The 12,609-nt window shown below is 50.0% G+C and overlaps 5 protein-coding genes across 5 annotated transcripts; 3 read left to right on the top strand and 2 right to left on the bottom strand.

Annotated features, from left to right (window-relative positions):
• Window positions 1-20: 20 nt before the first annotated feature.
• On the bottom strand, window positions 21-3,997 carry METBIDRAFT_29325 (U2 snRNP complex subunit). Its single transcript, XM_018855381.1, has one exon. It carries the CDS (start codon window positions 3,948-3,950, stop codon window positions 84-86), a length of 3,867 nt encoding a protein of 1,288 aa, XP_018713209.1. The 5' UTR covers window positions 3,951-3,997; the 3' UTR covers window positions 21-83.
• A 3,156-nt stretch (window positions 3,998-7,153) lies between these two features.
• On the top strand, window positions 7,154-7,613 carry METBIDRAFT_75918 (uncharacterized protein; the record flags this gene model as incomplete). Its single annotated transcript, XM_018858446.1, has 2 exons — window positions 7,154-7,164; window positions 7,268-7,613. The coding sequence occupies 2 exons, from the start codon at window positions 7,154-7,156 to the stop codon at window positions 7,611-7,613; spliced, it is 357 nt and encodes a 118-aa protein (XP_018713210.1).
• A 1,675-nt stretch (window positions 7,614-9,288) lies between these two features.
• METBIDRAFT_91427 (uncharacterized protein) lies at window positions 9,289-9,855 on the top strand. Its single transcript, XM_018859323.1, has one exon. It carries the CDS (start codon window positions 9,391-9,393, stop codon window positions 9,676-9,678), a length of 288 nt encoding a protein of 95 aa, XP_018713211.1. The 5' UTR covers window positions 9,289-9,390; the 3' UTR covers window positions 9,679-9,855.
• METBIDRAFT_91428 (uncharacterized protein) lies at window positions 9,856-10,668 on the bottom strand. Its single transcript, XM_018859324.1, has one exon. It carries the CDS (start codon window positions 10,576-10,578, stop codon window positions 10,033-10,035), a length of 546 nt encoding a protein of 181 aa, XP_018713212.1. The 5' UTR covers window positions 10,579-10,668; the 3' UTR covers window positions 9,856-10,032.
• A 90-nt stretch (window positions 10,669-10,758) lies between these two features.
• On the top strand, window positions 10,759-12,258 carry METBIDRAFT_36651 (uncharacterized protein; the record flags this gene model as incomplete). Its single annotated transcript, XM_018856765.1, has 1 exon — window positions 10,759-12,258. The coding sequence occupies one exon, from the start codon at window positions 10,759-10,761 to the stop codon at window positions 12,256-12,258; it is 1,500 nt and encodes a 499-aa protein (XP_018713213.1).
• Window positions 12,259-12,609: the final 351 nt, after the last annotated feature.

Consider the following 12,609-nt stretch of genomic DNA (forward strand, 5'->3'; position numbering starts at 1 on the left):
TCACAAGATACTGTTTATAGTGCTCTTCGAGTGTTATCATATCTCATTACTCTACTCATTACTCTATAAAAAGTGCAGATGCACTAGAATGCGGCGCGGTTCCGCAAATCGTATAGTCTTCGCTCGATTTCTCGCGGCGCGCGGTCCAATTGACCAGCAATCCTGATCTTCGAGGCTTGATCAAGCTCGTAGTATTTCTCAATAAAGTCGCCGTCAATGACGTTCTTGCCGGGGTTGTAGTAGCCACGGAATTTTATGTGGTCTCGGCCAACCAAGCCGATTGCCCTCTTCGATTTGCTGAGCTCAGAAAAGTCAGCATCGAGAGTTTTCCTCATGGCGTTTTCTAACTTCAACATGAATTCCACCTCGTGCTTCGTCGCAAGCGGCATTAAAATTCCCACAGTGCCTTGGAGACCGGTGTAGATTATACTCTCGGTGCCTCCCACAACAAAGGTGCCTTTTTGGAACGAGGTGGGGATATCTTGAATATAGAACTCGCAGAGCTTGGATGTTCTTGCAGCAGGTCCGTTTAAAAACTCATCCTGGAATTTCATCAAAACATTGTCCTTCATCTGCTCAAAAACAGATTGCGGGATCCGGTTCACGAATATATTCCCAAATTTGTCACCGCCGATCACAGTCCTACTATCTAGGGTTTCGAAAGTGGTGACTTGCCTGGACGTGATATCGTTCATGAAAGCTGTGAACTGGTTTTTAACAGAATCATACTGGAAAAAACCAAGCGAGTTTTGCGCGTCCCCGACAACCACTATGTCACCGGCCACGTGTTTGATCTTATTCACTCTTCTCAATGTTTCAACTTTAGTAGATGATTTGCGGAGAAACTGCTTCTTGCCTAGCTCGTAAACACGAAGCTGGTTTTCCGCAGCCACAAGAAGTTTCTTATCGCCCAAAAACTCTAGTGCGGTTGCCTGTTTATCCAAAGTTGTTTTATGATGAAGCTTTAAGCTCGTTCCCGATTCAATCACAAATGTATACAAATAGTTGCCCATGTGATTGGAATAATTAAAGTTGAGGTCCTTAGTTGTTGACACGACAAGATATTTGTCCAGCTCAACATTCATGAGACACAATGCCATGGCACATTCATTGTTGTCAAACTCGAAGGTGTGCGATACTTCAGAAGTGGCATGGTGGACTACCTGGATACAAGAGGCCCAACTTCCTGCTTTCTGTTCGAGGCCGAAAGCCTCGATGTAGTCTTCATCAACGGGCTTCCCACTGGCGTATGGTGACACCACGTTGTGATCAGACTCGAGCACGTAAAAGAGCCCGTTTTCTTGCACGTGCTTCTTGGGTGTGTATCGGAGTTTTGTCAGGGTGATGACGAAGTCGTCATTTGCGTTGAACCCGCCGGCATCGTCGGTACCAAGCGTAAAGATAGTCAAGTCTGCGCCACTGATTCCAACCACGCTTTCCGTACCAATATCGTCGGAGTAGAAAGAGGTACCGCTGGAGATTTTACAGCCAACCAAGGGAAAGAGCTTAAAACTGCCATCAGTGTTAAAATAACCTACCCAGGGTCGCGAACTGAGCGCCAAAATACCTGGCTGATCGAGGGTGGGGAGGCGCAACTGGCGCAAGTATACGGGGCTCGAGCCCAAGTACTTCAGGCGCGTGTCGGTCAACTTTCCCGAGATGGTGTCAATGTTTACGCGGACGTAGACACCGCTTTCCAAGCCCATGTGGACATGTAATGTAAACCGGTCGGAGGCAAGCATCAAGAGCGACCGTGCGTTGCACGACAAGGCCTGCAAGGTGAGCACGTCAAAGCAATTGTGAGCAGAAAGAGAAAGAACCTGAACGGTCTCGTCGGAGGCACCGACTACCAAAAAGAAGCTTTTTCTTTCCCCGATCGGATTGCAAGTGATCGCTAAGGCCGTAATAGAGCCGCCAGACACCTCAAACCGCAGCAGGTACTCGGAGAGCTGATCGTCGGTCGGGTCAATTTCGAAATAGCACACCTCGCGGTTAGAAAGCGCCACAGCCACCTGTTCGTTGTTGCACGTGGCGTGGAGAACTGTAATGCCTGCAGGCGGATACCAGTCTGAGTGAGTTTTGCGGGAGATTTCGCCTGACGCGTCCACCACGTGCCTGATGCTGCGAATGCCGTTACGGTGGATCTGCACCACAGAGCTGGCGCCCATCTGCTGCACGGCAAGCGTGTGCTGATCGGTGAGAAAGGCCGAGTCTGCGACCTCCTCAACCACCTCGCCGATGGACAACACGCAGGTCTTTTCGTCGAGTGCAGACGAAAGCACCAAGTACAGGTCGCTGGACGCAGACCTGTGTGTTTTGGTGGCGTGGATGGCTGTGGGCGCCATGGGAAGAGGCGAGGCCACGAGTTCCAGCACTGGCATGCCGTGCACGAGCGACTTCATGTACGAGTGCAGCGAGAGTGTGACCAAGTGGGTGAGCGGATCAGGGGATGCACCTGGTGCAGATTCCACAAGCGAGCTTCCCGTCAATGGCTCCAAGGACTCCACGATGTCCACAAGGGCCAAGTTCTGAAGGCCCACGGGCTCGTATACGTGGCGTGAGCAAGCAGTTTCTGAGAACTCGGCCTCTAGTGCCTCAGACCACGGCTGCGCACGCGTGGTGGTATCGTTCTCGACGCCCAACTGCTCGATCTGGTACAAGAGCTTATTGTTGTGGAGCGTGTGCGCGTACAAAAACCCCGATTTGAAAACAGTGATGCTGGAGCACGCGGGCACGGAGTCAAAGTAGGAAACAGCCATGTCAGGGTGCCTTTCCGCGGCGTCTGCCACTGTCAATTTGTACAAGTCGCCAGCCGAGCTGTGGAGAAGCACAAAAAACGTGTTTTTCGCAAGCCGGTGCACGAAATAGGCCACAATTTTCGTGCCGCCACTGCCTGCCCGCACGGGCAAGGGTACGAGCAGCCGCGAGCCGCCAGCGGCCTCTCGTTCAAGAATCAAGAACGAATCGCAGCAAACCAAAACGCCGCCCACCGGGTCCGGCATGGGCACCACGAGATTGGCCGAAGCCGGCACATCGGGCCGGCTGCGCCTCCGCATCACGTGGTTGAGCCCCGCGTCCAATTCGTAGTAGCAGAGCATGGGCAACGAGGCTGCACGGGCGTGGCTATGGCGGGAGTAAGGAGGGCACTCGATTTCGAGCGCTGCCCATGCTGGATTGCCGAGGCCTGTGTCGAGAGCGCAGAGTGAGAGCGTCAAAGTATGTGGAACACTGGCGTCAAGCGGCAGGGAAAGCGAGACCGGGCTCGGCGTAGTCCCTGGCTCGATGCGGTACACCAACTTGGTTTTCTCGAGGGCTGCCACCATAATGGCACGGCTGTGTGGGTCTGCAGCCATGTAATGACCCGGGGAAATGCGGGAGAGGCCAGACTTGGCGTATGGCTGTTGGACAACGGGCACGAAGCGGGATGTTTCGGCGTCGAATTCCGCCACGGTGAGGTTCCCAGCATCAGACGTGAGCACCAACAAGTCTTTCTGCGAGCCGGCCACGCGGATTTTCAGCAACGCCTGGAGATTGGCAAACGCGGTCTGGTGCCGGAGCCGCTGCAATTTGCCGGTGGTGGCGTTGGGCCGGTACACGATGATTCCGGTGGTAGAGGACACCACGAGTTCTTGCACTTTTCTGGCCCCGGAAAACTGGCCCTCGACCGAGAGGAGCGAGCCGCTCGCGCCACGGAGTGTGAGATGGTAGAGATAGAGGGCGTCGGATTCGGGAAGCATGCAGCAACGTACCTGGAAATAGGGAGTGAAGCGAGGGAAAACAGGTAATGGGGACCCTGAGGCTTTTCGGAGGTGTTTTGCACCTGGCGATGGGCCCTGGTGCGCGCCTGGACGCGGGCCTGGGGCGAAAATTGGAGCCGCAAAAAATGGGGCCGCAAAAAATGGGGCCGCAAAAAATGGGGCCGTGTCACGTGGTATCCGCCATGTAGGCATCCCTCACGTGGCAAGAGGAAAAAACTTCCGTACAGGGAAAGTTTTTTCCCTTTCCTTTCTTCCTTAAGGGTTTTTAGAGAATAGTAGTATCCTAAGGATCCGAAGTACCGTACATACTTGAATTGAGAAATCTGATACTGAAAGGCCGCAAAAAATGGGGCTGCGAATTTAGGGCCGCGAGGATTAGGCCCAAGAATGGCGCCCTGGGAAATAATCGGAGCTGAGGGCCCGTCACGTGAGAAACCGCTCGCTGGTCGGCGGGTAAAATCAGGGGACTAGAGCACATAAAAATGGTCTTTAATATATCAATTGATTAACCCCTTCTTCAAACTCACTGGTTCCCGCTATCAGAATATATCAGAACCGTGGCCTTGGGTGAGGTCGCCGAATGTCGTAAGCGCCTATGTGCCTGTATGTACTTCTGTTGCAAGTTTCGTCAGAGATAAAATCAAACACCCCATAGAATGTTCATTCTAGCCCTGAGTCTTGCCAGTTCATGCACACTTTTCCAGGAACAACTTATGAGGCATACCGAACTCCGTGTGTATTTCAGGTAAGTTGGTGCTGAACAAGCGCAAACACGTATATACTATCCTGTCCGCCAGGGCGCGAACAAGATAGCCTGATCACGTGATGCCCTTCAGCCTGGCATTAGACATCACGGATAGGACATACTTCTGGCCAGAAACTTGTTTGTGTCCCATGAACCATTTCAATTTAAGACGAAAAATTCCTAGGGGTGTTGGGGCTGTTTAGGACGTGAATTGCTGCCCCCGATTGAAGGGTCTTTATCTCAAAAGAAACTGGGTGCAGGCGATTATCAATAGTACCTGCCAATACAATAGCACACCTGCTGATATGTGCTGGCTTCAGGGAGCAATAAGTAAGACGATGAAGAATTTGAATGGCCTCGCTTACACAAAATCACACCAGGCTCTGGAGTTTTGCCACCCAGAAATCTCGCTTTTTTCTCATTTGCCATCATAAATCATAGCCCAACATTCGGATGAGTGCGGCTGAGAATGCCTGGGCTCACCTGGATCAATGCTTAGTTCTATGATTTAACAACTGTATTTGTATTTATATTAATATTTAGTTTATTTGTATTCTTTTCACCAAACACATTAGGCCATAGATGGCCTATTTTATTCTATGTTAGATAAGCCGATTATTTTATGATATCGGTTACAGTATACCATACTGCATGCCAGCAAAAAAAGATTTTGATTAGAGCAACCATGGCTGCCATTGTTTTACCTTTCCTTCGGCTAGATCGAAGTATTTATAATATGCTTACATAAAAACTCGCTGTATAACTAAATATCAGGCTATTGCACTAAGTCCGCCCGCTGTGTCCCGCCTATAATTCACGTGCATAGGCGCTGGTGTTGTATTTTGACTGTAAGTTTTTGCGTTATATCGCTGCAATAATATCAGAGCTTAAGGGTACTCAGCTATGTAACGTTTTTGCTCAGATTTATTACCGTCTTGTAAAATCATCTATTTTCCAATCTAATACATATTTTGCTGGTCTGAAATTTTTTATGCTCCTCTTTCTGAATTTTCTAAGCTCTTGCATCATCATCCTTCCCAAAAAACAGAAATGAAGCGAGAAGACGATGTCGATTATGATTTCGCCTCCTCAGTTGGTCGTTTAAAATCGCTCTTAAAAATTTGCTTTTCGATAGCTCTCATGTGTGAACACATATTTAGACACTGTAGTTGGCGGCTTGAAAACTTAAAGCGCCACTTGTATGTTTTCACTCCCTCAAAGGTTATGAGTCTGGCGAGAAAACAGATCTTAGGATTTTTTCAAACTTTTATGTTCTTCGAAATGCAATTAGACTTGGGTGAGGATCTGGACGTATGATCGACAAAAGAAAGTCTTTTCGAGGCGATATGCCAGTCAGATAGGTAGTTTTTTATTCGATTATCAAAAGCGGGGAAGATAGTATGAGAAATTTCTCGAAAAATTTCGCCGAAAATAGTATCTTTCTAGGAGCCATGTGAAAGTTAAAGGATACTAGTTTAAGAAGCTCAAAAAACTTCCAATTGTGTGAGAAAAATCATACTGGAAGGAATTGGGGCAAAGAATGTTTCAGTTTTATTGACCCTTCCGGGAAAATGGAATCAGATTTTCCATGTTTCTTCGTGATAGGCAGAGCTCAGTTATCTCAATACCGTTCTTAAAAGACTCGCATTTTTGAGAACATAACAATTGACTTAGCAGCAAGAGGAAACATTTATGAGCCAACCCGAGCCTGGTGGAAGGACAGGAAACGGCCGTGCGCTTTCACATGTCTGGACATATGGAAGCCCACTAAAGTCTATCAAGAACTCTTGAGTAATGCATCTGCTTTATCACATGAATTCAATGATTTTGACAGGTACTACCTCAAAACTATGGATTGGTTAGTGGAATGTATTTCCAATGAGAAATTCTTCCCTAGGTAACATAAGTGAGCAGCCTAATCGGAAAGTACGCAGCCAGGCACTTAATCCCACATAAACAAAAAACATAAGTCATTGACGCTGTCAGCTTGATCACAAATCGCACAATACTCGTGTTCATTCGCGTCTATGGCAATATGGGGAAAACCAGCAATAGCCGGGTGCTCGAGCACAAGTTCAGACTGAGCCCACCCAAATCAATTACCAGCGTTGAACTACCTAAAGTTCATAATAATTTGGAGTCTTAAAACATACTTGACTATTGAGACAAGAGATTCTGATATCTATACTACGTTGGTGCCTCGGTTCTCATGCAAATCTTTCTCCTTCGAGTCGCACGATTTAAAATGAAGCGACAGACAGAATGTGAGTATCCAAAAAACTCAAAAGCGTTCAAAACACCTGGAATGAACACTAGAGAAAAACTTTTTAGACATGACGAGGAATGTTGGCTGAGGGCAAAAAAGAACTCGGATACCAGGCCCTTAGCACCAACACACTAGTTTGTCCAAGCCGCAATTCCACTGGCCATCGGATCTCCGAAAGTTGAGCCAACTCTATTAGAAGACACAGGCTATTTACCTCACTGTTATCGAGCTCCACAGATCGGCTTTATGAATCCAGGGCCGGGGTTCTTGCCTCACTTTATTAGACCTGCGCCCAAGCTCGCGCGCGAATTCCGGTCCATATGTTTAGCACAGCTGAGAACTCAGGTCACCTGATCACAGCCAACCACTTGGTCACTACTAATAATGGGAGCCAGGTATGTCGAACCTCCGGATTCAGCTGGAACAGAAGAAGCGAACCAGGGATGAAAGCACAAAACGCTCTTTTGAGATGCGCTGCCCATGTATACTAACTTTCAGTTGCCAGGACCAGAAAAAGGCGTTGGCCATCTGTCTTCAAAGATCGCCATGCGTCCTCATCGAGCGGAACACCCCCAAAAAATGTCTCACCGACCCCAAGTTGAAAAAAGAATTGCCCGAGTTGTGCGTGGCCAATTTCAAGGCGTTTATGAAATGCAAAAACGGCTTTTTCGACATGCGCAAGCGCATGCGGGGAAACGCCCCGTTGTCGACAGGGAAGTACGACGAGATGTACGAGAAGCTCTCGACCGGTGACTTTGATGCTCACGAGGAAATGCGTAAGCTTGACATGTTGAACAAGAATTTGGCCAAGGAAAAGGCGTACCCTGAAAAGAGCGCCGAGTAGGAGACCGAATGGAGATTTGACTCGATAGAGCATGTTTATCGAAGCCCGCTGCAGTTCTTGTATATAGAAGGGAAAGTGGCTATCCCTGTGATGACAGCATGGAGTTCGCCAGTGGTGTTGCAGAGTGTTTTGGCCACTTGACACTGCATAGATCTCGTGAGTCTTCCGGGGAAAGGCAGGGCTATAATTGCGGCCAATCGAAATGCCAGCATTTCCGAGGGTCCATCATCGGGCGCTCGTTGTGGGCGGTTTCCGTAAACGAGGGACCTACTTGCCATATACAGATCAAGGAGCGGCAAAATGAGCAGACTTGGCCGTGGGAATGTTTCCCTTAGAGTGGCGTTTCATGGCCTGGCCCGTGAAGGTGAGTGCCACGATTCCAGGCATTTATATAGGTATCTCACTGCTAAGACGAGAAACTCCCACTGCTGCAACGTAGCTCTTGGTAACAAAACGGCAGAACAGAGGTCCAGGAACAAAGAAAGACTGTAGGATCAAAATGCCGTGCGTAACATAATAGAAATTGGAGTAATAAAGAGACCTCTTGGTGACAAACAGAGTTCAGGAACAAAACAGGACCTGGGAGCAAAATGAACTCATAGTAACATAATAGAGCAATAAGTAACAAGATAAAGTTCCGAAAACAAAGCAAAATTATAGGATCGAGCACTCTGAGTAACACAATAGGACCAGAGTAATAAAGACTTTTAGCACAAAACAGACACGAGGAACAGAACAGGGATTTGGAATGAACTAGTAACACAATATAATTCTGAAAAACAATAGAGCCTTCAGTAGCAAAGCCCCAGGAACAAAACAAAACTCTCGGAGCCATAAGTAACATAATAAAACTCTTTGTAACAAAACACAGCTCGAAAAAACAAAATTCTTGGAACAAAGCAGAAAGACAGAAGCAAAACAGACCAGGAGCAAAACGACTAGGAGCAAAACAGACTAGGAGAAAAACAGACTAGGAGCAAAGCAGACTAGGAGCGAAAGAGAGTTTCAGGAACAAAACAGAACTCTCGGGAAAAAGGAAGTAGAAGTAACACAATAAAATTCTGAATAGTAATATTGTTATTAGTAACAAAACATCTCAGGAACAAAACATGGCTCAGAGAGACACAATATAATTCTGAATAAGAATATAGTTATCAGGAACAAAACATTTCAGAAACAAAACAGAACTGTCGGAGCTATGAGCTACATATCAGAACTCTCAGAACCAAAACAGAGTTGGGGAAAAACCTAATTACAGGAACAAGAAAGATTTTGGGATCAAGCACTCTGAGTAACATGATAGAACACGATCAACACGATGAAACTCTTACTACCAAACATCTCAGGAACAAAACAGAACTCTGGGAACAAAAGGAAGTAGAAGTAACACAATATAATTTTGGATAATAATATAGTCATCAGTAACAAAACATTTCGGGAGCAAACCCGAACTGTTGGAGCTATGAGGCTCGTCACCAAAGCCAAAACTGAAGCTCCCAGAAAAACTTTTAACCCTCATTTTTCGGCAGTGCAATTCACAGTTGTATTCGTGGGTGCCAGGGTCTTCATCCATAAGCTTCAAGAGGACAACTTACAGGAGGAGCCAAACTCACTTACTTTCAAATCTCCAGCCATGCTGATGGTGATTGACTACAAATACTTAAAGAATGTCTCGGTGAAACATTGTTAAAGACTGAAATCCTCATGTCTCAATCCGATAATACTGTTCATTATTCTTGTGTCCCGGTAGTGGAAGATTTTGTGCATACATTTAAGGATGTTCAAAAATTCTCAAGATAAACAAATTTTGATTCAAATACCCGATAAGAAGAGCAAGACCTCCAATCTTGGGACCGAATTTGGCAGACTATTTGAACAAGCAGACATTCATGTTGGGATAAGAATTGAGAAGCAAAGAATTTTCTTGGGTTGTGAACGAACGGCCAAGGCTGCCGCTGTTGTTGAGTATGATGATAGTAGGACTCGTGGTAAGAAAACCGAGCTCGAGCAAAACAGAATCACAGGGACAAAAGTGACTGTGGGGTTGAATGACTCCGAGTCATGATAGAGCCCGAGTAGCACAGTAGAATCTGGGTAGCACAATAGAATTCGAGTGACACAATAGATTCTGAGTGACACAATAGAATCCGAGTAGCACAGTAGAATCTGAGTAGCACAGTAGAATCTGAGTAACGCAATAAAACCGGAGTAACACAATAAAACCGGAGTAGCTCAGTAGATTCTCAGTAACACAATAGAATCTGAGTAGCACAATAAAACCGGAGTAACGCAATACAACCGGAGAAACACAATAAACTCTGACTAACACAATTAAACCGGAGTAACAAAACATACCCCAGGAGCAAAGCATACACCACAAAAACAGACCCCAGGAGCAAAAATAAACTGGGGACAACACTCAGAGTAACATAACAGGACCCGGAGTAGCATAGCAGAACTCGGAGTAATAGAGAGCATTCAGTGACAAACAAAGTCCGTGAACAAAACAGAGATCCGGGAGCAAACCCCGAGGACCCAAACAGAAGTAAACACACCACGCCGCTTCACGAACAAACCAGACCGCCAGAACCGCACCAGGACTCCGGGGCCCGTGCGGCACGTGCCTGGCCCCGGGAGAGAGACGTTTCACGGGCCGTTTCGGGCGGCAGATATACGAGGCGAGAAAGCCCCCTGCAGCGAGAGCATCCCACACGGACGCCCGGGCGCCCGCGTGCTTTCCCGAGACGCTGCTCGTGCGTAGACGAGCGGCTCTGCCGGAAATGGTGCATATCCAGCGCATGGGAGCTGGTGCCTCGAAACCCGACGACGGGTTTCTTCTAGGCGGCCGCAGCATGGAAACCACGGTGCACCCACGCCAGCGGGCCCGGCCCCACGGCCCGGCCTGTCCTGCCTCTAAGAAAACGCCAGAACCGGCTCGCACCAAAAACCCAGCACTGCCCTGCATTTTTCACCCAGCTTCCCCAGCGCCATCCAGCACGACGCAAAACCACGCAGAATCACCCAGAATCACGCAAAACCACCCAGAATCACGCAAAACAACGCAGAATCACCACCCTAAACCACCACCCTAAACCACCACCCTAAACCACCACCCTAAACCACCACCACCCCAAACCACCCCAGAATGACCGTGGCCTCGCTGTTGGAAAGCAACCGCGTGCAGGAGCTCGAGCAGTTGCTCCAGCTTCTCCACCCCCGGATCCTCCGGTACGTGCTGGCAGCCGACGCCGGTGCAGCGGCGCCGCAGGGCGCGTTGGGCTCGTACCACGAGCCGCAGTTCTTGAAGGAGCTCTTCACCGGCAGCCTGGGCATCTCGGAGCAGGGCTTGCAGAACGACCCGCAGGCGGTGTTCCGCAACATCGACCGCGTGTTGCAGTACTCGGTCAACACGTGGCACCCCGGGTTCTTGGACAAGTTGTACGCGTCCAACAACCCCATCGGCGTGGTGGGCGACATCGTGCTCTCGCTCCTCAACACCAACTCGCACGTGTACACGGTGTCGCCCGTGGTGTCGGTCATCGAGAACTACGTGGGCCGCAAGTACGCCGCCCGCTTCTTCCCCAACCACGTGGCCACGTGCGGCGGCTTGACCTTCCCCGGCGGGCTGTGGCTGAACATCACCGCCATGCACATGGCGCGGGCGCTCCGCTTCCCGGCCACCAAGACGCAGGGCAACGGGCCGCACCGCTTCGCCGTGTTCACGTCGCGCCACTGCCACTACTCCGTGGAAAAGGCCGCCATTCTCTTGGGCCTCGGCTCCGAGGCCGTGTTCAAGGTGGCCATCCTCGGCGACGGCACCATGGACCCGCAGGCGCTCGACACGGCCATCGGCGCGGCCGTGGCGCGCGGCTTCACGCCGCTTCTCGTCAACGCCACGGCCGGCACCACGGTGTTCGGCCTGTTTGACGACTTGCGTGCCGTGGGCGCGGTGGCCCGCAAGCACAACGCGTGGTTCCACGTGGACGGGTCGTGGGGCGGCAACGTGGTGTTCTCGCCGGCCCAGGCCCGCCGGCTTGCGGGCTGCGAGCTCGCGGACTCCGTCACGGCCAACCCGCACAAGATGTTGGGCGTGCCCAACACGTGCCTGTTTCTCTTGGTGCCGCACGTCGGGCACTTCCAGACGGCCAACTCGTTGAGCGCGCCGTACTTGTTCCACGGTCGCGACAACGGCGACGAGAACATGGACTTGGCGGACGGCACCATGGGCTGCGGCCGCCGGCCCGACGCGTTCAAGTTCTACTTGACCTGGCTCTACTACGGCACGCAGGGCTTGCAGCGCCGCGTGGACCACGCGTATGCCATAGTGGCGGACTTTGTGGGCAAGGCCTCGCGCACGCCGGGCTTCCGCTTGGTGCAGCAGGAGCCCCAGTGCTTGCAGGTGTGCTTCTACTACGTGCCCGCGGGCTTTGCCGGCCCCGACTACTCGGCCGTGACGCGCCACGTGTCGCGCGAGCTCCACCGCCAGGGCCGCTTCTTGATGGACTTCTCGCCGAACCCGAGCGACGACACGCACGGCGAGTTTTTCCGCGTGGTGTTCAACTCGCCCATCCTCACGGACGCCGTGGTGGACGACCTCATCCGCGCCATTGTCGACACTGCGGAGGCCGCGGCCTTTGGCGAGTAGCGCGGGGGCCGGGCCATCCAGTGTGCTGGGCCGCTCGTGGCTGCGTGTGTTTGGTGGACATGGGGATATAGACAGGAGTGTTGTTTTAGATGGACAGGCAGTTCATGAGAACTAGCATGGTATTTAGTATTAGACATGGAAAGGTGCACTAGACTGGAGATTTTGTTAAATGGACAGGCAGTTCATGAGAACTAGCATGGTATTTAGATTAGACATGGAAAAGTGCACTAGACTGGAGTGTTGTAATTATTGAGTTGGACAGACAGTTCATGAGAACTAGCATGGTATTTAGTATTAGACATGAAAAGTGCACTAGACTGGAGTGTTGTAATTATGAGTTGGACAGACAGT

The sequence above is a fragment of the Metschnikowia bicuspidata genome, assembly GCF_001664035.1.
Source record: "Metschnikowia bicuspidata var. bicuspidata NRRL YB-4993 chromosome Unknown METBIscaffold_1, whole genome shotgun sequence".
In the NCBI taxonomy this organism is placed as follows: Eukaryota; Fungi; Ascomycota; class Pichiomycetes; order Serinales; family Metschnikowiaceae; genus Metschnikowia; species Metschnikowia bicuspidata.

Coding starts and splice junctions, on each gene's coding strand:
- METBIDRAFT_91427 (XM_018859323.1), top strand. CDS start 9,391: ATGTTCAAAAATTCTCAAGATAAACAAATTTTGATTCAAATACCCGAT.
- METBIDRAFT_91428 (XM_018859324.1), bottom strand. CDS start 10,578: ATGCAGGGCAGTGCTGGGTTTTTGGTGCGAGCCGGTTCTGGCGTTTTC.
- METBIDRAFT_29325 (XM_018855381.1), bottom strand. CDS start 3,950: ATGCCTACATGGCGGATACCACGTGACACGGCCCCATTTTTTGCGGCC.